This window comes from Rhinichthys klamathensis, unplaced genomic scaffold (assembly GCF_029890125.1).
Source record: "Rhinichthys klamathensis goyatoka isolate OS25496 unplaced genomic scaffold, OSU_Roscu_1.1 h1tg000095l_1, whole genome shotgun sequence".
Lineage (NCBI taxonomy): Eukaryota > Metazoa > Chordata > Actinopteri > Cypriniformes > Leuciscidae > Rhinichthys > Rhinichthys klamathensis.
The window spans coordinates 56,050-80,769 of NW_026606634.1; the positions used below are offsets into that span (position 1 = coordinate 56,050).

A 24,720-nucleotide genomic window follows, 5' to 3' on the forward strand; every position below is an offset into this window, starting at 1 on the left:
CTTAGAATGATGACAGATTTGTCACTTTTGGGCAAATCTGAAAGACAGAAGTGCCAACTCGCTTGAGTTATTAGGATAGCAGACATATAACACATGCCAGGATGTTGTAGGCAAGAGGAACCAGTTTAGAGTGGCAGAATTCACTTTAAATGTCAAGATATCTTATTACTTGTTTATTTTACTAGAGAGGAAACATTTCGAGCTGACATTAAACTCTCATCAAGCAGTTAAACAGTTACTTCCTCTGATGCTAAATCAAATGGAGAACTTAGAGTAGATTGTGAGTCGGCTGATACTCTTTCATGTCTAGACTTGTTGTTACTTCTCTTTCTCTCACTGCTACCCAGTTGGAGCTGTTTATGTAATAAGTCCAGGAGATGAGGAAGCCTGAGCGCTGGGCTTGTGGGCCACGATAGCATGGTTCAGCTCTTGGGATCTCGCTGGAGTTAATGGGGCGTAGCAGTAGCTTAGCGCCTCGGCCTGACCTGGATGATAAACGGCCGCTGGAAGAAGTTAGCGATTAGCAGTGATGAGAGCGTTGAGAGCGTTCTGACAGAGAGGCCGAGTATGAAAGGATTGGGGGTCTGATGAAGTCAATGCCTAGCTTTCTGTTGGTCAGTCTTTTGCTCTTTCTGTTTGTTTTAGGGAAAGCGAGTGGCCTGTGACGATGGATCCGAGGGCTTTAGCGATCTGTTTCAGGAGAACTCGATGCTCCAGAAAGAGAACGATACTCTACGTATGCGGGTCAAAGCCATGCAGGAAACCATCGACCACCTCAACACTCGAGTCACTCAGCTGCTCACCAACGGGGTCAACCTGCTGCTCACCAAGACCGGTGAGAGACCCCTAGTGGCTGGAGAGGGCACCACCGTTGACATTTCTGTAGTTAGTGTAGTTATTTACTATGCAGTGTTTCCCCTACCATTGTTTTGGGGCTGACGAAATCCAGTCCTAAAAAAGGAATTTACTGCATAACGCGGAATTTCACGGAATTTGTAAAAAAAAAAAAAATATTGTAAATGTTTTAATAAATAGAAAGCAGTTCAGTACACTTGAAATCAAATCGCGATGTAGACTAGTGTGTGTGAATATTAAACCACAAAGACTATTTAAATACGAATCCTGCATGTTCTGTGTGAACGAATGGTGCAGCCGAGGCGCAGTTTCATTTAGGCCTACCACACACACACACACACACACACACACACACACACTGAAGCACATGTGACGCTTGCGCTGTTTTTTTTGCCTATATGAGGACACGAATGCATGAACTTCCTCTCCAGGCTCTAGATCCACTCTGTGATCATTTCACCGCTTCATTTGAGAAAAACTATCATCATGACATGAACACACTGAAACTCAAAAGGTCTTCACGGCAACCCGTCAAAATAAAAGTTCGGTTTAACTTGACAGAAATATATTACTGTTGTACAGTAGAATTTAGATATGTCCCAATGTAATAATACACTAACACTAATCCAAATAAATGAATTTAAGTAATAATCCATGTTTTAATTTTAACAGTAAAGCTCATTGTGCAGCACGTTATTTGACAAAGTTTATGATGATAAAATTTGTGTTTTATGTCCAGAAAAAACACAACACAGAATTAGTGTGATTTTTTTTTTCATATATATTTTTTTTAAATGTTGTATAAGTTTAATGATTGATAATACATGGTTTCAATTAAATAGACATGCTTTTTTTAATGCTAAAAAATGACATGCCCGCTACGCAACACTAGCAGGTTCATTTTCCCAAATCTAGTAGTAAGAAAAGGCAAAATAGCAGAGTGTATTAGTTACTCTGTATGTAACTGGTTTAGTTGGCCACTGAAGGCCTCTATTCAACATTTCATCATTTCTTGCAAATTTTATTATTTGCACTTCTCTGAGAAAATAGTTTTCTGTTGATACCTTTGAAAAGGTTTTTAACCAAGTTAATTCTAATTTAGTTTTAGAAACATGCATCTTTGGTATCACCTATTTTAAGGTGACGTAGTTACACTTTACTACATATACTACTACAGTAATAACAGTAAATTGTTCATAATTACAAGTAACTAACCTAACCATAACTCTATAGTAAATGCATGTAGTAAATTAATATTACTCAGTGCTTAGTTGAGCAAGTACATGTAACTACTACGTCACCTTAAAGGGATAGTTCGGCCAAAAATGATATTTAACCCATGCATTACTCACCCTCAAGCCGTTCGAGATGCATATGTCCATCTTGTTTCAGACGAACACATTTTCAGTTATTTTAGAAAATGTCTCAGACCCTTCAGTGGATATAATGTGAAGCAATGGGGTCCACCTCCTTCAAGTCTCAAAATGTGCATGCATCCTTCACAAAAGTAATCCATCCGGCTCCAGGGGGATAAACGAAGGCCTTCTGAGGGTAATCCGTTCGGTTTTGTCGTAAAAATATACATATTTAAAACTTTATAAATGAAAATATCTGACTTCCGGCAACGATCGACGTGCGTTCACGGGTGATGGAAGTCGGCGTACGAGGTAAATATTTTTAATAGGTAAAGTTTTAAATATGTATATTTTTACGACAAAACCGCACGGATTACCCTCAGAAGGCCTTCGTTTATCCCCCTGGAGCCGGATGGATTACTTTTGTGAAGGATGCATGCACATTTTGAGACTTGAAGGAGGTGGACCCCATTGCTTCACATTATATCCACTGAAGGGTCTAAGACATTTTCTAAAATAACTGAAAATGTGTTCGTCTGAAACAAGATTGACATGTGCATCTCGAACGGCTTGAGGGTGAGTAATGCATGGGTTAAATATCATTTTTGGCCGAACTATCCCTTTAACATAATTGTATATTATTTATATTTTAGTCACTCGTAGTTTTTTCCATGAAAACAGCCAAAGAAGCTGGCGTGGTGTAAAAAAACAAACATCATTATTTCTTGTCATTTCTTCTTTGCTAAATAAATCTATCACTCTTTGTGCAGGTGAAACAAATGAGGAGATTGGCAATCTAATCCAGAACTACATTCGAGAAATTGAAGAGCTGAGGTAACAATAGAAGTGACACTTTTGTATTTGGATGTCTTATCGTAGCAATAAAAAACAATGACTCTCTCTCTCTCTCTCTCTCTCTCTCTCTCTCTCTCTCTCTCTCTCTCTCTCTCTCTCTCTCTCTCTCTCTCTCTCTCTCTCTCTCTCTCTCTCTCTCTCTCTCTCTCAGGTCTAAGCTGCTGGAGAGTGAGGCCATGAACGAGTCTCTGAGGCGCAGTTTGTCTCGCCTCTCCGCGCGCTCCTCGTACCCGGCCTCTCCAGCACACCCTCTAGGCTCCTCCCCCTCGGTTTCCATGGATGCAGAGATGACAGATGTGATTCGTCAGGCCAAATTAGATGTGGAGAGGCTGAAGAAGAAAGAGAGAAATCAGAGGAGGAAGAGGTGAGGTCCAAGTGTCTGTATGTGTGTGTATGTTCTGCGTTTATTTAATTATTTATATAAGCGGTCGACCAATAGTGGATTTTACCGATAACTATAACTAGGTTGGCCCACACTGGTCGAATCAACCAATAGTTTTAAAAATGAATACTGAATGAAAACAAGCATAACACATAAAATATAGTGCTGAAAAAAACCGTACTGAACCATGAAAATGTACTTTACTTTTTAAATATACAAAATATTAATTATACCTTGATCATTTCTGTTAGCACTGTATACATACCGTTTCATCGGTCTGTTTTAAATCCATATCTGAATTGTCCCGCTCAGTGAAGCGCTTACGCGTCAAAACAAACTCCACGAAGCGTCAGTGATATAGTTTTAATGATTTATTATTTATTTGATTTCCTTATTTTATTCTATTATTTCTTTTTTTTTTGCATTAGCTGAGGTCTTATTACCTTGATTGTGTATTTGGAAGACTTTAATATGCTTGACCTCTTCCTGTTTTATGTTACTGAGCCAGTAAGAGGCTGTAAAATGTGCCAGAATTAGATTTATCTCTGTGTTTGAGTGTGTGTGCCAGTGTGTCCTGACCGACTCAAACTGAGGACAGCAAGCTGGCATAGATTCAAGCATCTCTCAGTAGATTGTCTGTTATAATGAATATGACTACAGGATCGTCCCGCTCTTCAGATGCGCTCTAATGTGGCCGTAACGGGAGAGAGGCCATGGGTAATTTGTGGACCCAACATTACAGAATTACTTCTAGAAGTCTCCAGGATAAATCTCTCCTGATAAATGGGTCCCTGTGGTGCGATTACATGACTATTAAATGACGTTTGCATCAGACTGACAGAATTATGGCCTTATTTTTGGTTTGAGATTGTGTGAATGAATGCTGTATTGATTTGATCTGTCAATTTGTCTATTGAAGCTTTAATGGTAGTTCACTTTTGTCTTTTTTTTTTTTAGTCCTGAGAAAGAAAAGGGTTTGAAGAAGAGAGCCAAACTTCATCCTCAAGAAAATGGAGAAAAGAGTGAGAATGGGCTGAGCAGAGAAAATGAAGAGAGACGAGAAAATGGAGATGGAGACTCTGATAATGAACCTGAAGAGGTGAGAGGAAGGAGATTTGTTCATCGTCTGCTGGTTATCAAGAAAGCTGTAATATTGTGAGGATGAAGTTGCATGGCAGTGTCTTATGAGAATGAATGTGTAATGTTATGAGAGAGGCGTTATCTTTGACAGAAGTGTTTTATCAGAATAAAGACAAAATTGAATGAAATTGTAATGGTAAAGCAGTCAAATGTCAAGACTAAAATTGATATTTCAGGGAAAATAAATTCATACAGCAGTATTTAATGAGAATTTAAATTAATGCTGTAATTTTGCAAGAATAAAGCCTTGCTATTTTGAGAATAATGATAATTTTAAAGAGTTTTCACTTACATAAGAAACATTAGTCTTGGAATAAAGTTGTAAAATGAGAAGAAAAAAACAATATTGCAGTAAATATTGTTTTATGAAAATAAAGTTTTGAGATATAAATATATATAAAAAATATTTTGAGAAAAAAGTGTTTTAATGGAATAAAGTTGTAAAATGTAAAAAAAAAAAATATATATATATATATTGCAGGGAAAATGTCATACACCTGAGAATAAAACAGTAATATTGTTGAATAATATAAAGTTGAAATAATTCAAGAAAAAGTAGTTATATTTTCTGAGAATAAATAATATTGCAGGAATAAAATCATAATAGTTTAAGGGAATATATATATATATATATATAATATATATATATTTTTTTAAAATAAAGGTAATAAAACAGTGTTTTATAAGAAAAAAATCATAAAATTACAAGAATAAAGTCGTAATATATCAAACACTGCTGTGTGACTTTTTCTCTTTAAATATTTAGTCTTAATATTACTAGACTGTAACATTGAGAGATGGACATGAAGTAATTACTGTATATGAAAGAAAAGTTTGTTTATATATGTAACGTGTGTGTGTGTGTGTGTGTGTATATATATATATAAAAACTTTACAAACAGAACTTTGCTCTGCTTTATTTCCACTGTGTGCAGGATGGCATGTATACACTTGTGGAGGATGATCGCGAGGAGAGCGGCTGTGATGAGGATGAGGAGGAAGAGGAGACCAGGGAGGAGGAAGAGTTTGACAGCGACGAAAGCCTGGTGGACTCTGACTCTGACTCGGAGGAGAAAGGTGCATTCTGGGATGCATTTGTTACAGACGTCCTATGAGCCCCTTTCATTCCCACTGACCCTCTAACCCGCGGCTGCTCCTCTCTCAGTGAACTTGCAGGCCGATCTCGCAGACCTGACGTGTGAGATCGAGATCAAGCAGAGGCTCATCGATGAGCTGGAGAACAGCCAGCGGCGGCTCCTCACGCTGAAGAGCCAGTACGAGGAGAAGCTGATTCTGCTGCAGAACAAGATCCGAGACACACAGCTGGAGCGAGACCGCGTGCTGCACAACCTCAGTGAGCGGCTGCCACATTCACATCCGCTTTCGGCATTTATTTGTAATGGATTTGTGTGATTTGGCAGTGTTTTATGAGAGTAAAGTCAAAATTAAATAAAAAAAGTTCCAAAATTACAATAAACTTGGTATTTCCGGACAAACAGCAATATTTAAAGCCCCTATTATGCTATTTTAAAGGTTCCTACTTTATTTTTTGGAGTCTCCTTCAATAGGTTTACATGCATCCAAAGTCATTTTCTCTAATATCCACTGCAGCTTCAGCTCTTTTCTCACTGTGGGTGCTTCTCAATTCTTATTTGTGCTTCCTCGCGTCTCAGCTCCACCCCCTGCAGGACGCGAGGTAAGGAAGCGAGGAAAGAAAATGAGGACGGAGGAATCGAATGAAAGTTTTTTTTATACTTTGGAATACTTGATCACTCGAGCTTCACTTCACATCAGCTGCGCTCAAAGGATCTGCCCTTATGTTGTTGAAGTTTGGTTATTTAAGAAATTAGTAATAAATAATAATAAAGCAAGATACCCTGTTGAAATATGTGAGATGTGTGGTTTATATAAACTGCAAAGGTCAAGTATAAATTAAAATGATTGTGACCGACGTGAAGGGGGAGGAGAATTGATACGTGCGTCACGTTTAGTCGATAAAACTCTTCCGCAAAGGGTACACCTGTGTATCCTCGCTCATAGCTCCTCTGGAAGCCTCCTCACTCCTCGATCCTCGCCTCCTCGCGGTGCGATTAGAGAATAGCTTGTTTTCATATGACGTCACGCCACTGCGTTGCCATGGCGCGAAATGCAAATGGAGGGCAGGAAGTGATTTGCTGTATTTAGAAAGCACTATAACAAACTCAAAATGCCTATGTTTTGCGTTGTTTATGGTTACTTAAATCGATCAAACCACGAGGAGTTTTTATCGTGTACCAAAAGTTGTTGTTCATAAAGGGGGGAAATGCAAGAAATTGACCGAAAAACTCCGGAAAAACGGCTTGCAAACCTACGTCTGCGGTCGGGAGGAGCCGAATGGGAAAATGCCCGTTTGTGCAGTGATCACTTCGTCAATGGTGAGTTAATACAACTTAAGTGGCTATGTTTGTGTAACGTGTAACATTTACGAACTTTGTAAAGTCAAAGTATGTCTGTAAGACGAGGTAGTTGCTGATATCTACCACCTCGATGGCAGGAAAATCTTTCAATTCAGTTGAAAATCGCTTCTCTTCATAACGTAAGGATCACGTCCAACATATGTTTGATTTTTTGTTTATATCTTTCTCTTGTAATAGCGTGTAAAGTAGTACAGTACGGACTTTCCTCCATCTCGTCCATTGCGCTCTTCACTCCCCTGCCCTCCATCTGAATTTCGCGCGTCATCATAATCACGTGACTGAAACCCAGCTATTGAGATGTCCTTCAAGATGGCTGAGCTCGATTGGTTTCCGGGTCATAGGATGGAGGACGGAGGAGCGAGGAGACGAGGAGGGATATTGAGAAGCACCCTGTGACTGAAATGGTTCATCAAGGTCTCTAAACCCCTCCTGCCCAGTCTGTTGTGATTGGTCTACTCTGCTCTGATTGGTCAGATGGCCCAGTCTGTTGTGATTGGCCTACTCTGCTCTGATTGGTCAGATGGCCAAGTCTGTTGTGATTGGCCTACTCTGCTCTGATTGGTCAGAAGGCCAAGTCTGTTGTGATTGGCCTACTCTGCTCTGATTGGTCAGATGGCCCAGTCTGTTGTGATTGGCCTACTCTGCTCTGATTGGTCAGATGACCCAGTCTGTTGTGATTGGTTTACTCTGCTCTGATTGGTCGGATGGCCCAGTCTGCTGTGATTGGCCTACTCTGCTCTGATTGGTCAGAAGGCCAAGTCTGTTGTGATTGGCCTACTCTGCTCTGATTGGTCAGATGGCCCAGTCTGTTGTGATTGGCCTACTCTGCTCTGATTGGTCAGATGACCCAGTCTGCTGTGATTGGCCTACTCTGCTCTGATTGGTCAGAAGGCCCAGTCTGTTGTGATTGGCCTACTCTGCTCTGATTGGTCAGATGGCCCAGTCTGTTGTGATTGGCCTACTCTGCTCTGATTGGTCAGATGGCCCAGTCTGTTGTGATTGGTCTACTCTGCTCTGATTGGTCAGATGGCCCAGTCTGTTGTGATTGGCCTACTCTGCTCTGATTGGTCATATGACCCAGTCTGTTGTGATTGGCCTACTCTGCTCTGATTGGTCAGAAGGCCAAGTCTGTTGTAATTGGCCTACTCTGCTCTGATTGGTCAGATGGCCCAGTCTGTTGTGATTGGCCTACTCTGCTCTGATTGGTCAGATGACCCAGTCTGTTGTGATTGGTCTACTCTGCTCTTAATTGGTCAGATGACCCAGTCTGTTGTGATTGGCCTACTCTGCTCTGATTGGTCATATGACCCAGTCTGTTGTGATTGGTCTACTCTGCTCTGATTGGTCAGAAGGCCAAGTCTGTTGTGATTGGCCTACTCTGCTCTGATTGGTCAGATGGCCCAGTCTGTTGTGATTGGCCTACTCTGCTCTGATTGGTCAGATGACCCAGTCTGTTGTGATTGGTCTACTCTGCTCTTAATTGGTCAGATGACCCAGTCTGTTGTGATTGGTCTACTCTGCTCTGATTGGTCAGATGACCCAGTCTGTTGTGATTGGTCTACTCTGCTCTGATTGGTCAGATGACCCAGTCTGTTGTGATTGGTCTACTCTGCTCTGATTGGTCAGATGGCCCAGTCTGTTGTGATTGGCCTACTCTGCTCTGATTGGTCAGATGGCCCAGTCTGTTGTGATTGGCCTACTCTGCTCTGATTGGTCAGATGGCCCAGTCTGTTGTGATTGGTCTACTCTGCTCTGATTGGTCAGATGGCCCAGTCTGTTGTGATTGGTCTACTCTGCTCTGATTGGTCAGATGAACCAGTCTGTTGTGATTGGTCTACTCTGATCTGATTGGTCAGATGACCCAGTCTGTTGTGATTGGTCTACTCTGCTCTGATTGGTCAGATGGCCCAGTCTGTTGTGATTGGTCTACTCTGATCTGATTGGTCAGATGACCCAGTCTGTTGTGATTGGTCTACTCTGCTCTGATTGGTCAGATGGCCCAGTCTGTTGTGATTGGTCTACTCTGCTCTGATTGGTCAGATGAACCAGTCTGTTGTGATTGGTCTACTCTGTCTGATTGGTCAGATGACCCAGTCTGTTGTGATTGGTCTACTCTGCTCTGATTGGTCAGATGACCCAGTCTGTTGTGATTGGTCTACTCTGCTCTGATTGGTCAGATGAACCAGTCTGTTGTGATTGGTCTACTCTGATCTGATTGGTCAGATGACCCAGTCTGTTGTGATTGGTCTACTCTGCTCTGATTGGTCAGATGGCCCAGTCTGTTGTGATTGGTCTACTCTGATCTGATTGGTCAGATGACCCAGTCTGTTGTGATTGGTCTACTCTGCTCTGATTGGTCAGATGGCCCAGTCTGTTGTGATTGGTCTACTCTGCTCTGATTGGTCAGATGAACCAGTCTGTTGTGATTGGTCTACTCTGCTCTGATTGGTCAGATGACCCAGTCTGTTGTGATTGGTCTACTCTGCTCTGATTGGTCAGATGGCCCAGTCTGTCAGAAATCAAATGCCATTATCATATTTGAATTTCAGCTCTGGATCTTCCTCAGCTCTTGATACTCAGTGATACGAACAGTGACGATAGTGTCGGTTTTACCGTTTCAATCTCATCAAAGTGGATTTGCTTTGTCAACAGAAAACAGCGTCTTCTCCACATGAACAACACGACCCAAACTCTTCCAGTCTCAGATACAACTACAGTGTTTGAGGGTCAAAGTAGACGTTGTTCACGGCAGCCGCTGAAGAACATAGACTGGCATTATGCAAATCTGTTACAAACCTACGCAGATTCAGCAGGAAGTGAGACTGGAACAACGACTTGTTTCAAGAAGTTTAGTGCCTCATTTCAAAGTCATAAGGAAATTACAACAGTTTACGCTTCACAAGGATTAACAGTAACATTTTATAATTGATACTTTTCTTTTCTGAAATGAGACATCCCTTGATGCAGACAAATGCAACCTCAATATTCCACGAATAATTTTCATAGAACACTGCTGTAAAATGTTAAGTTGTAATATTTGTTATACAAATAGGTGTTTTAAGGCACTTTAATAATCCCAGTAAACATTTCTTCCACAATTTTGATTGTAATTTTAGTGTCCATGGAGAACTACACTGAAGAGAAAGCCTGTAAGATCAAATCTGACTACGAGAAGCGTCTGAAGGAGATGAACCGAGATCTGCTGAAACTGCAGGCCGCTCACAAAGAACACGCTCGTTTGCTGAAGAACCAGAGCCGCTACGAGAGAGAGCTCAAGAAACTGCAGTCTGAAGTGACCGAGATGAAGAAAGCAAAGGTGAGAGCTGGAGAGCTTTATTTTTAGGAGCACACCGCCCCCTAGAGGCCATCGGGAGATTAACAATGACTTCATCAACTGTACAACTGTAATTGAAGACAGTGCCAGCTTTTTATTTTAAGACTGTAATTAAAAAAGCACCACTTTTCCCACGAGTGACGAATTTTTAATGAAAGTCGATCCCTTAAACACAGACCGTGTCCCAGTTTGCATACTTATGCTGTGTACTAAAAGTATTGGAAAGGTGGCTACACCTAGATACACGACCGCTCAAAAGTTTGGGGTCACTAGGAATTTTATTTCTGAAAGTGATAAGTATTTATATACTGTAGATGCATTAAATGAATGACAGTAAAGACATTTATAATGTTACAGAATATTTTTATTTCAAATAAATGTTGTTCTTTTGAACCTTCTATAAATCAGAATTCAGATTTTTTTTTATCATGGTTTGCACAAAAATATTAAGCAGGAAAAACTATTTTCAACATTGATAATAATAATGAGTGTTTCATATTAGAATGATTTCTGAAGGATCATGTGACACTGAAGACTGGAGTAATGATGCTGAAAATTAACAGGAATAAGTTACATTTTAAAATATATTCAAATAGAAAACAGTTATTTAATTATAATATTTCACATTATTATTTTTACTGTGTTTTTAATCAAGTAATGCAGCCTTGGTGAGCAGAAGAGACTTCTTTCATAAAACATTTAAAAAAAAATCTTAATGACAAACTTTTGAAGGATTTACATTTTTCTTTACTTTTTTTTTTTTAAATGTGCATTATACAAAAAAAGAAAACCGTATGAACCAGAAATAAGTGCAGCCAAAATTTGAGCACCTCTGTTCTCACATATATGACAGTTCTGTCAAAAGTTAAGAAATTTGTACATAATTGATTTAAAAATCCCTTCATATTGTTCATAAGCAATATTGTATAATGGAAATGTGATACGATTTGAAACCGCAAACTACTTTTTTTAAACTATACGACTGCTGTAGTGTTTCTCACAGTGCTTGTTTGTCATTCCACCTATAGGTGGCGCTAATGAAGCAGATGAAGGAGGAACAGCAAAGGAGGAGGGCGATCGATGCCAAGAGGAACCGAGAAATCGCACAACTGAAGAAAGAGCAGCGACGGCAAGAGGTTTGACTGGTTAAAGATTGAACACGTGTTCTAGCGGTTGTTTATCATGGTGATTCAAGCATCTCTGCTCTGCTCTGCGTGCTCCCTCAGTATCAGATCCGCTCTTTAGAGTCCCAGAAGCGTCAGCAGGAGATGGTGTTGCGGAGGAAGACTCAGGAGGTGACGGCTCTGAGACGGCTGGCTAAGCCCATGTCCGAGCGTGTGGCCGGTCGAGTGTCCCGCAGAATCACCAGTGTGGACTCAGGAGCAGAGCTGAACACCAGCACCACTCCGACATCCTCCGAACCCGATTCCACACGCTCCGTTTCCAGCATCATACGCCACTGGAACACCAAAGTGAACGGATATCTGGGAGAGAGCGAGAGAAACGGGACTGGAGGAACCCTGGCCAGGTCAGTGAGTCACACTGCTCAGCAAGACTGCATTTATTTGATTAAAAATACAGTAAAAACAATAATGTTGTGAAACATTATTACAATTTAAAATAGCTGTTTTCTATGTGATTTATTCCAGTGATGCAAAGTACTTTTTACTCCAGTCTTCAGTGTCACATGATCCTTCAGAAATCAGTCTAATATGCGGATTTGCTGCTCAAGAAACATTTATGATTATTATCAATGTTGAATACAGTCATACTGCTTCAAATAAGCAACATTTATTTGAAATCGAAATCTTTTGTAACAATATTAATGTCTTTACTGTCAAATTTGATACTTTACATATTTATTTATAAATAAATACAACATTTGAAATACTTTTTTATAATAATAATAATATGATATTATAATAATAATATGTCAACCAATTATGTCAATTCAAACCATAGTGATTTTATGGATCAAATCCTGTCTTACATTTATTAAAATATTTATTACAAAATGTCCAATGTTTTTCAGTCAGAAATGCAACACATTATGGAAGTTAAATGCATTTTAATTTTTTAATTTAAGAGAATAATATAATAAATCATTTATTAAATGGTTAATCTTAGATCTATAAGGTATGGAAGCTTGTTTCCCCCACGGAATAAAACAATTTAAAAGATAATTGCGACTATTTATATCACAATTCTGACTTCATTTCTCAGAATTGTGAGATAAAAAGTCGCAGTTACCTTTTTTATTTTTTATTCAGTGATGGAAAGAAGCGTCCATAATTAGGTGTACATGTGTTTTCATTCCCATTTAAACTGTAGTCTATTTGATTTCAGTAGCAGAAAAAAGTTCCAGCGAAAGGGTACAAGCGCAAGTTTCTCAAAGACAGCCCGTCAGAAGTGGCAGTCTCTGGAGAGGAGGATCATGGATATCGTGATGCAGAGAATGACCATCACTAATGTGGAAGCTGATATGGATCGCCTCATCAAGGTGATTGTTACATTTATTTTTCTTCTCAACGTGTATTAGTGATCTTCCTTTTTACTGTGTGGGGTTGTTGTGTAGATTTGAATTGATCAAGCGGTGTGTAATGTGTCCTCAGAAACGCGAGGAGCTGTCCATGCAGCAGGAGGCGCTGTTACGCAAGAGAGAGAAGTTACTGAGCGAGGGCTTCAGAGAGGACGAGGAGGAGAGAGCGCTTCAGGAGATGAACGAGGAGATCGAGGTTCTCAATGCCAACATCGACTACATCAGCGACAGTCTGTCAGACTGCCAGGCCACCATCGTTCAGATCGAGGAGAGCAAGGTAACCGGCGACTCACATGTGACTGCTTGCTTAGGGTGCGATTTGTGAAAAAAACAGAGGGGGGATGTTTTGAAACATTTTTATTCATAAAAATAAACCATGAGAACACTAACTTCATCACTGCATTTGCAGGAATTGTTTTCTTATTAACTCATGAAGTAGCCTAGCCGGGTTAAAACCAGAGCATTCTCAGTTGTAACTGAGTTATGGTCTGGCAAAGCGTCATAGACAAATCATTTCCAGAGGGGCGTCACCAACGGGGCGTCACCAACGTGGATAGACCTAAACCCAATCAGAGCGATGAAGGAGATGACGTATGCAGAGCGGCGGAGACACATCTCCGAGTGTTGTTCTTTGCTCGGTTTTTAACTAAAAGGAAACGTTCAAATGGCTTAAAACAGACGCGATAGCTGATTGGAACGAGTGATGTTCGACGGCGGCATCCATCTCTGTAATGTAGGCTACAAAATCTGCTTCAAAATCCCAGCGCTGTCGTCATCGTGTAAAGCCCGCCCCAACGCTTCTGATTGGTGCCGCGATTTCGGCGGATTGGAAATGGGCTTGAATGAGCTCTTTGCCAGACTAACTTTCAGAGCAAATCTAAATTTGCCGGAAGTTGTCTGGGTTTTCCCAGGCTGGAAGTAGCCTAACGCAATATTTTTACTCTAATAGCTTATCTTTCCCCACACATATGAACTGTGATCATGCATGACGAAAAAACATGCTATTAATAAATGAAGGAAATATATCAGCCTCTGCTGAACACGGGTTGATTGCAAAGTTAAACCATCACAGTAGAATTATCTGTGGTAGTCAATTCGCCTCATTCGCGCGTCTACCGCGCTAAACGCCTCAATCGCGCGCCGCAGAAATCTAGACGCTCGTAAACGCGTCTTTACATTGACTTAAAGGTGACCTATAATTCAAAATTGAATTTACCTTGGTATAGTCAAATAACAAGAGTTCAGTGCATGGACATGACATAGAGTGAATCTCAAACTGGACTGTTTTCGCGTTCTCATTTAATTCACGTTTATGAAAAACACCCCTGAAAAACGGTCGGTTCTCCACACAATACCGACTGTGACGCAATAGTCGGGATCATTAATATGTACGCCTCCAAATATTTGCATAATGCCAGCCCTCAATGCCAGGCGGAACAGCGCAGCCGAAACATGGCAGTTGCTCAGTGTGGATGTACACATGAACACAAAAGTATTTTTTAGTTCCCTTTATCTGAGCCTTTGAAGAAACAATGGGTTAATTTTATTTTCTCTGGAAATTTCCAAACATTTCACCGAGTGTTTCCTCAACTTGGGCCAATACAGAGCTGGCCTCGGATCGAGCTACCAAGCAACACTTTCTGATGTGTAATTGTTCAAGTTCAGACAGGTCATCTTTCTCTCAAAATCGTTCAATACTGTTTATGCATCAGTAAGTCAAGCCAGTGACTAAAATATCAGCTTCACATCGTTTCTTTTAGTAGGATGAAAATAATCGTATTTAAATTGTGAACAAATTATATACAGAAAGCGATCAAAGAACAATCTTTCCACACAGCGCGAGTTTATCTGGACACTTGCCAAACTCGTTATGAAATCAATGACGCACGTTACTGCACAACGAAGCTCTTACTGTATTTACATCATCGTGTTTGCATTGGGGAAAGCAGAGAGAGTGCAGAAACTGCTTTGCAATGATAAGATCTTCATTCTCGCGATCAACACACTGTCATCTGCTCAATGCTCATCACGGCAACATTGTATGTGATGGGAATAGATCTAAATACTTTAAAAACATCTCACGATTCGTTAATCTCGATAGCTGTTATAGTAAAAACGTATAATAGCAGTAGTAAAAGTATTCGGGAGAGAGTTTCACATGTAATGCGTTGCTATTTCATATGCAACCATGTCAGCCAATCACAGCAGTGGCCGCGGTTACACTGAATCCCACAGCAGCCAATCACAGCAGTGGCCGCGGTTACACTGAATCCCACAGCAGCCAATCACAGCAGTGGCCGGGGTTACACTGAATCCCACAGCAGCCAATCACAGCAGTGGCCGCGGTTACACTGAATCCCACAGCAGCCAATCACAGCAGTGGCCGCGGTTACACTGAATCCCACAGCAGCCAATCACAGCAGTGGCCGCGGTTACACTGAATCCCACAGCAGCCAATCACAGCAGTGGCCGCGGTTACACTGAATCCCACAGCAGCCAATCACAGCAGTGGCCGCGGTTACACTGAATCCCACAGCAGCCAATCACAGCAGTGGCCGCGGTTACACTGAATCCCACAGAGACACGCCCCTTCAAACAGAGTGTTCAAATCAGAGGCTAAAAGCAGGCTAGGAAAAATGCCATTTATTTCTAAATTATGAATATTTTTTATCTAAAAAACATACTAACATTATAAGGGTAACCCAGGAAACATTATAAAATAATAAAAAAAAACATTCTAGGGCACCTTTAACATTGAAATCACTCGCGCCAGACATTCAAGAGCGAATAATCAAAAAACCTTTGCTTTAGCCTCAGTTGAGTGTAACACCGTATGTGTAACTTCGGCCATTCTCAGTGGTGTGACTGGGACACTAACTCTCTTGTCATCATAGAAACAGATAATCAGATTGCGACGTTTATTCCCGCTTCAGTAATATGCCCGTCCTTTCGACACACAGCTCCACTGCCCAGCGGACCTGCAACCGTCTCGCAAGTGTTGATAGGCTATTACTCGTGAGGTGTAACCAATCAGATAGCGCCGTGGACGGGACATTGAGTTGAATGGTGATTACCAGCCAAAGTAGCACATTTTAAAATAAAATTGACTTTAATCAAACCACGGACCCGTGATGGGTTTTATGATCCGTCTCGCCACGAGTGTAGTAGCACTGATCACTTTGAGGGGGGGATAAAAATAATTAAGCAGAGGCAGGGATACGTTGACCAGAAAGGGGGAAATCCCACGCATCCTGGTCGTAACATCCATATGGTGGCGTGTATGTCATTGAATCTGCACATTTTGCACTTATTTACATGAGGGTGTTTTGTAATGGGTAAACTCCTTGCTTTAGGATGAGCTGGACTCAGTGGACACGTCGGTGGTCATCAGTTCCTGCTCGCTGGCTGAAGCTCGCTCTCTCCTGGACTACTTCCTCAAAGCCTCCATTGACAAGGTAAAGCCAAGCAGACAAATCCTCTTTGTTGTTATAATTCATGGTCATCCTGACTAAGTAATACAAGATTAAGGTAATGCACCGATTCGAATAATTCAATGTTTCATAAGAAGAAATACATAATAAAATTGTATTTGATATAATAATTGAAATCATAAAGAGAGTGGATAGATGCACTACTGTTCAGAAGTATTTTTTTCTTTTGAACTCTCAAATCATTAAAGAATCTTGAATTTTTTTTTTTATCATGGTTACCATAAAAATACAACTGTTTTAAACATGCTTCTCAAGAAACATTTCTGATTATTATCAAATCAGCATATTAAAAGGATTTCTGAAGGATCATGTGACACTGAAGACTGGAGTAAATGATGCTGAAAATTCAGCTTTGATCACAGGAATAAATTACATTTAATAATATATTGCGATAGAAAAGGGTTATTTCAAATTTATTATAATATTTCACAATATTGCTGTAAATGCAGCTTTGGTGAGACTTTGTTCAAAAACATGACACATTTTTACAGACCCCTGGCTTTTGAACGGTAGTGTATGATTGTGTGTTTGTGTGTATAGGGTTTGCAAGTTGCTCAGAAAGAGGCTCAAATTCGTCTGCTGGAGGGTCAGCTGCGGCAGACTGATGTGATTGGCTCTTCCCAAAACCACATGATCCTGGATGCTCTAAGGGAAAAGGCGGAGTGTATCCCTGAGCTACATGCTCTGATCCACAATGTCCAGCAAGGTGAATCATTTTTTTGCTGTTCTTTTTTTTGGTAAAATGTGTAAAATATTTTTAATTTTAATTTTTCTACCATGAAATAAACAAGAAATATTCCTTTTTGTATGTGCAGCTGATAAACTGACATGCTTTACTAATGTAGAAAGAAACGGATAATAAAAATAAAAAACGATTATAGTTTCAAATACATTCCACATGTTTGTAATTATGGTGTTAATTAGTGATTTTGGTTTGATATATTCCTCAGAGAATGGCTATGCAAGCACAGATGAAGAGGTGTCTGAGTTTAGTCAGGCGTCAGAGAGCGGGTATGACTACATTCCACATCATCATACACTTTCTCATGAAATAATCTATCAGGGTTTCAATTTGAACATCACTGCTCGTCTTTCTGCTACAGTTTCTCCCAAATGAAGTTGTCTGCAAGTCAAGATGACTTTAAGATGAAGGTACAACTCAAACTTAGTGTCTTAGCACTGATCAAATACTATTGTGATTAGATTAATCACATCTAACATAAAAGTTTTGTTAACATAATATATGTGTGTGTATATATATATATATATATATATATATATATATAAACGTATTTGTGTATGTATATATACACAGACACGCGCACATACTCACTCACATATAATAGATATAATAATATATATACACACATTTATTATGTAAACAAAAACTTTTATTTTAGATGTGATTAATCGATTTGACCGCACTAAAACATATCACTGTATTAAATGGCTCAGCAGCACTTAGTGTCTGTTCTGTGTGTAATAACCAGCGGGTGGCAGTGTAGTATTCTGTTGAAATATTCACTGCGTATCCTCTTACAGGTTGAGCCTCGGCTCTCTGTGCAAATGAAGGCGGTGTCAGCTGAGTATCTCGGCCCTCTTCTGGACCTCAGCTCCAAGAGCATCACCAAGTCCCTGGCCTCTCTATCAGAGATCCATGAGAACGGCCTGGTCCTCAGAGAGGCCTACTCCAGAGAGCTGGTGTCTCGAACCATCAGCCTGCCCGTCAGAGGACACACTTTGTGAGTGGAACTCAAATAAATTAGAAGGTGTAATCATCAGCCTTTTGTAATCTGTCTCCTCACTATTATTCAGTTTTTTAGAACATAACACAGTTTGTATGTTTGTGTTTCAGCCCAAGGCAGTCCAGAGGGTCCGACACGTCTCCCTTAACAAGGAGGCAGTCGTATGACCGAGGCCAGCCATATAGGTGCGCTCATGTTCATCTGCGGGAATCTGACAAATAATGCCTTCAGAATGCAATGGGGTTTCAAAAGATTTCATTTTACTTTCTAAAGACTGGATAGAAATCACAAAATTAATACACAATTTATTCTATAGACAGCCATCAATATTATTGCTAAAGTGAAAAAAGGATCATGGAGGATCATGGAAAACAATGGATGTGCATTTTGAAATGTTCTAACTAATCTAGGGCTGTCATTATTGTTAATTGAGCAATCAGTCAGGTCTATTTTTATTAATCACAAAAAAATAACCAAGTGAATAATAGCCTTTAAAATGACTTAAAATACATGTATAATAACAGTGAGGCAATAATTGTTTCAAATAAACTATAAAAAGCAATTTATCATATAGTTGTATTGATCATCACGTTTTAATATCGCCATGAGATCTCTTCACACCCCTAGTTTGTGTTTTTGTTGTATCTTTGTGTGAGGCTTTTCTGTTGGTTTAGAAAAAAAAAACGGGGAAAAAAAAGAATACAGTAACACTTTTTAAAATTAAAATAAAGTAATAAAAACATACATTGAAAAATGTTTACTTTCTGGTTCATAAATCGAAGAGTAAGGATATTCTTTCAGATAGTGTTTTAATCATTTTCTTTGACTGTTAGTATGATGGCAGTATTAAAGACAATTATTTAATTTTGCAAACCATTTTATGATGTGTATTAACTATATATTTAAGTATAAATTGGCTTTTATAATTGACATTGTAGGAAAATGCCCTTGGCAGACAGGCAGACAGACAGACAGACGGATAGATAGACTGATAGACAGACGGATAGATAGACAGACGGATAGATAGACAGACGGATAGATAGACAGATAGATAGATAGATAGATAGATAGACAGACAGACAGACAGACGTACGGACGGACGGACGGACGGATAGACAGACGGATAGATAGACAGAGGGATAGATAGACAGACGGATAGATAGAGATATATGGATAGATAGACGGACAGTCAGACAGACAGACAGATAGATAGACAGACAGACGGACGGACGGACGGACGGATAGACAGACGGATAGATAGACAGAGGGATAGATAGACAGACGGATAGATAGAGATATATGGATAGATAGACGGACAGACAGACAGACAGATATATAGACAGATAGATAGACAGACAGACGGACGGACGGATAGATAGACAGACGGATAGATAGACAGACGGATAGATAGACAGACGGATAGATAGACAGACGGATAGATAGACAGACGGATAGATAGACAGATAGATAGATAGATAGATAGACAGACAGACAGACAGACAGACGGACGGACGGACGGATAGACAGACGGATAGATAGACAGAGGGATAGATAGACAGACGGATAGATAGAGATATATGGATAGATAGACGGACAGACAGACAGACAGACAGATAGATAGATAGACAGACAGACGGACGGACGGACAGACAGACGGATAGATAGACAGACGGATAGATAGACAGACGGATAGATAGACAGACGGATAGATAGACAGACGGATAGATAGACAGACGGATAGATAGAGATATATGGATAGATGGACGGACAGACAGACAGACAGACAGATAGATAGACAGACAGATTGATAGATAGATGGACGGAGAGACAGATAGACAGATGGATAGATAGATAGATATATGGATAGATAGACAGATAGATAGACAGACAGACAGACAGACAGACAGACAGACAGACAGACAGACAGATGAATAGATAGATAGATAGATAGATAGATAGATAGATAGATAGATAGATAGATAGACAGACAGACAGACAGACAGATGAATAGATAGATAGATAGATAGATAGATAGATAGATAGATAGACAGACAGACAGACAGACAGACAGACAGATGAATAGATAGATAGATAGATAGATAGATAGATAGATAGATAGATAGATAGATAGATAGATAGATAGACAGACAGATATATGGATAGATAGATAAATAGACAGACAGACACTATACATTTTAATGGTACTATACAAATAAATGTGTCATCGACATATACTGCAGGAATAGTATGTTATGTTTTGGTAGTATACTATTCTGAACATAACCTGAAGATTAACCAAATGACCATACTTAAAGGTGAAGTGTGTGCCGGGGTAGCAATTGATATGTTCAGAAATATTAACTTTCAGTGTTCTGTATGCTATACTCTTTCCTCTTATCAGACGTGTGTGTGTGTGTGTTTTTTATGCCAGAAGTCCAGATGTAGGCTACACCCCTCCGTCTTCCCCTCCGCTTCGAACACGTAACGACCGCAATGTGTTTTCCCGTCTGACGAGCAACCAGAGTCAGGGTTCAGCGCTCGACAAGTGAGTTTCACACAAACACACACAGATCTTATTACATAAGAAAATTCATCAGAGGATGATTTCCCTTTATAGAGTCCAGTTACCTGAGCATGGGATCTTGCATCCGCCCACATGTTCTCTAGTGTTATTTAACTCTTTCCCTTCTCCACCCAACTAGTTTTTACTTCTTCAGCTACAACTATATGACTTTGCTTTCTGCCAGGTTACCTCCAGTGCTTTATTACGGTATTTTACTCCACTAGTTTGGTAGCTCAGCGTTAACCCTGCGCGTGCCGCCGGCAGTATCGATCTCTAATTGCAGTTGAATGGTTAGTATAACTCAAAGCCGACAGCAGAAGTAGCGTCAGTTCTTCGGCTCCTGTGAATTCTCATTATAACACCACAAGTGGGCACATTAGGGTAGGATAACCAATTATTCCACCCTCTGAAGATGGGTTTTGTTTGCACTTTCCCTCCATAATTGAATCAGCAGTGTCTGATATTGCCATAGAGATCTAAATTGGTCATTTGATGTGCCTGTCAGGGATTTATCTCATTATTTTTCCAACCCCTTGAATATTGCGCTCTAGTATGTGTGTGTGGAGTAGGACAGACTGTAGATTTCTCTTAATGTAATTTCTACCAGGCCGTATCGTTCCGCAGTGTGTTTACAACGCTTGGGTTGCCTTCCTGTTGGTAGTTATTCAAGCACCTTTAGCACAGTAATTTTGTGTTCCGTGTGAAATCACCATAATTAGAGCCGTATGCTTAAGCTAGCATCACTATTACTGTAGCTCATACTTAGAATTAGGGATTTGAGCAAACCCCTGATGGTATTAAACTTAAGTGTAACCTGTCGTCCCGCACCGTTTGTGTGTGAGCGTGATGCCTCAGATCCTGCAGGCTTATTGAGGAGAAGCACAATATTACTTGTATTAGCTTTAGGCTTGAAATGGGCGAAAAATCCTAGAATGCGTGATGACCCAAAAAAAATACAGAAGAAAAAGGCATCCTGTTGTTGTTATTATGCAGCAATGTTTTAATGTTTCAGTAATGTGAACTACTAGTCAAATGTTTAGACATACCTACTTGGTTCTCAATGTGTTTGACTCGAGAGCCATGCACTGTCCAACACAAACAATAAATAAATAAATAACAGCAACTGTAAATATCTTTACACACAGAACAGAAGTTTTAAGACTTTCAAGGGGCCCACAGGGTGACTTAAAACGATTTATTATTACTAAAAGTTTTTTTAACATTAATATTAATTTGGTGATTTACATGCATTGTAAATAAAAACAATAGTTGAGGGTAAAAAGAAATAAGAATTCAATCTTGATATGTTGTCATTTAACTTGTTTGTTTTTTTAGCATTTTAATTAAGTGTTACTAATTATATTAATATTAATACTGATATTAATATCATTATTAATAGAGTGGTTCTCAACCAGGGGGCCTCAGCAAACTTCCAATGGGGTCACGGAATGACTTAAAATGATTATTTATTTGTATTATTTAAGTCATTCTGTGACCCCCGTGGAAGTTTGCTGAGGCCCCCTGGTTGAAAACCATTTTTTAGATCATGAAAAAATATTAATTCAGGTGTGTTTAAACTTTTGACTGTTTTTGACTGATGAAATCCCTTTTTAATACTGATATGAAAGTAACAACGATAAAAAAAATTCTGTAGTAAGTACTTTGACCGTTTTGAATTGTCTCCAAAAAAAATAAAAAAATGAAATTGAGCAAAATTGAGTAATATTGAGAAATCCGTGAAGTGTTGAAGTATTAAATATTATTATTGACAAATCTATTTTTGACAGAAAAATACCATGGATGGTGAATCCAAAAATGCATAGAGGTCATATTGAACCCTTTTATGAAGACTTGGGGTTGTGATACAAAAAAAATATATAAGTGATTTTTTTCTGAACTTATGGCCAACAAATATGTAACTGGCATTGCTGAGACTCTCAAGATTTGGGAGGAATAAGTGGAATATTAACTCTTTCCCTGCCATTGACGGAAATTTCCAGCTTTCCATGTTTTCACTGTTATACGGTAGGGGGCGCTACTACACATCTTCTGAAAGAGTAAATAATCTCCTGATCAAAACGCATGCAAAGAAAATGCAGAAACATGCGATATCATATGTAATCATATGCATATGCAAAACAACGCGATCATCAATATTAAACAGCATATAAATCGAAACTACCTACGGTAATGTATGAGCTACAGTGAAGCTTCGAGGGTGTTGATGGACTAGATCTGTGTTTTGATCATCGTTCTGAATCTGATCCTGATGTAGTCTTTGATAGAAACACGATTCTCTCAGCTTTTTGCTCAAAATGTTGCTTTTGTTTGCCTGTTCTTTCTTTTGATATATTGCATGTTCAGATATTCACACAACAAAAAAACATGGGGGCCATGAAAAATTGTGAAAATGCTCAAAAATGTTGAAAGAGTTAAATGGTTTTATTAAAAGATATAAACATTATTACATCTTGGATTAATTTCACCCCCTTCTAGGGTTAAAGTTGTATTGATGTAATTATACAGTATTTAGGGGCCAGAATACCAGAGACTTTGGTGTGGGCTTTTTTTTCCAACTTGGACCAATAAGTAACCCACCCATAACTACTAACAACCACTCTAGCACTCAGTGCAGTTGTAGTTGTGTTTTTGAAGATGTGACAGTTCTGTCTACGCTGGTCATCATGTGGAAATTAATTTTGACGATTTTCATGTGGCGCTAATGAACTTCTATGCCCACACCTTTTTATTTAGAACTTTAAATTAGATCCTATTCTCATGTCTGTTGACATGGTTTTACATTAATAACCTCACCTGTTAATGTGCACGTCAGTCTCGGTATATAAGCTAGTGTGATCTTTATTCTTCTTCTCCACCTGATCACTGATTGGTCCCCAGTGGGCGGGTCTGACTTGATTAGATTGGAATCCTGACAGCCTCTCAGTCTTTGCTTGGGTTAGCACAGAATAACAAAACCGGACAGCAGATGCAAGACATTCATGCAGGCCCAATATTAATAAAGCTTCATCAACATTCAAATCAGTGTTGGTGTCAGTGAATCAAAGCGTCCTGCCAGTTGGTCACACACTCATTTATATGTTTCTCAATTAAAGTGTGTGTGCATGTGTTAAGTTTCTGGACTTCTAGTTTGACTGAATCTTTATTTTAAAGTAGCAAATTAATTCTTGACACTTCAGCCAATCAGATGCTTATCCGAGCGACTGCCAGTGGTTCATATGTTTAATCTTTTACTCTTAAAGGAGAACTCCGGCGCAAAATGAACCTTTGGTCTAATTACACATTGTTACCTAGTCAACCGTTATCTGAGATTTGTTTTCATGATTATCGAATGTAAATAGTTTTATCTCTAAAAACAGTTTAGCCTATAAAGCTAGTATAACGCTAGTATATTGGGCATTGATCAATGACAAATAAAAATCAGTTGTTAACACCACTAACAAGGCTCAAAATAGCCCCACACGAACACGGTAGCATAATGAGGGTCCCTACCTTCAAACCGAAGCATTGAGAACTTTGTCAGTGTCCAGACAGTTTAATAAGAAGATATTTTATACATAGTCAACTTCGCGTATACAGGCAGGAGCCATCTTTGAAAAACAGTCTCTACCAGTCGATCTACGAACGCCGACCCAAGTGCGCTGGTGAGATGTGAATGAGCTATAAGTTGTGATAAGGTGAGCGCGAACAGCAGGCTTGGATCGGCGTTCGTAGATCGACTGGTTGAGACTGTATTTCAAAGATGGCTTCTGCCTGTATACGCGAAGTTGACTGTATGTATAAAATATCTTCTTATTAAACTTTCTGGACACTGACAAAGTTCTCAATGCTTCGGTTTGAAGGTAGGGACCCTCATTATGCTACCGTGTTAGTGTGGGGCTATTTTGAGCCTTGTTAGTGGTATTAACAAGCGATTTTTATTTGTCATTGATCTATGCCCAATATACTAGCGTTATACTAGCGTTATAGGCTAAACTGTTTTTAGAG

General features: G+C 39.5%; 1 protein-coding gene across 3 annotated transcripts in view; it reads left to right on the forward strand.

Moving 5' to 3' along the window:
• Nucleotides 1-24,720, forward strand: part of kif21b (kinesin family member 21B) — a 73,446-nt gene that overhangs the window by 23,862 nt on the left and 24,864 nt on the right. For 2 of the 3 annotated variants that reach the window (XM_056252425.1, XM_056252423.1), the window contains exons 8-25: nucleotides 646-835; nucleotides 2,981-3,044; nucleotides 3,217-3,429; nucleotides 4,405-4,546; nucleotides 5,523-5,664; nucleotides 5,753-5,941; nucleotides 10,160-10,359; nucleotides 11,406-11,513; nucleotides 11,604-11,905; nucleotides 12,724-12,877; nucleotides 12,990-13,193; nucleotides 16,270-16,371; nucleotides 16,948-17,113; nucleotides 17,358-17,418; nucleotides 17,511-17,559; nucleotides 17,950-18,149; nucleotides 18,263-18,337; nucleotides 20,584-20,697. In XM_056252425.1, the coding sequence (XP_056108400.1) occupies nucleotides 646-835; nucleotides 2,981-3,044; nucleotides 3,217-3,429; nucleotides 4,405-4,546; nucleotides 5,523-5,664; nucleotides 5,753-5,941; nucleotides 10,160-10,359; nucleotides 11,406-11,513; nucleotides 11,604-11,905; nucleotides 12,724-12,877; nucleotides 12,990-13,193; nucleotides 16,270-16,371; nucleotides 16,948-17,113; nucleotides 17,358-17,418; nucleotides 17,511-17,559; nucleotides 17,950-18,149; nucleotides 18,263-18,337; nucleotides 20,584-20,697 (2,675 nt within the window). The remainder of the gene's footprint in view (nucleotides 1-645; nucleotides 836-2,980; nucleotides 3,045-3,216; nucleotides 3,430-4,404; nucleotides 4,547-5,522; nucleotides 5,665-5,752; nucleotides 5,942-10,159; nucleotides 10,360-11,405; nucleotides 11,514-11,603; nucleotides 11,906-12,723; nucleotides 12,878-12,989; nucleotides 13,194-16,269; nucleotides 16,372-16,947; nucleotides 17,114-17,357; nucleotides 17,419-17,510; nucleotides 17,560-17,949; nucleotides 18,150-18,262; nucleotides 18,338-20,583; nucleotides 20,698-24,720) is intronic. The other variant, XM_056252424.1, reaches the window with a different exon arrangement.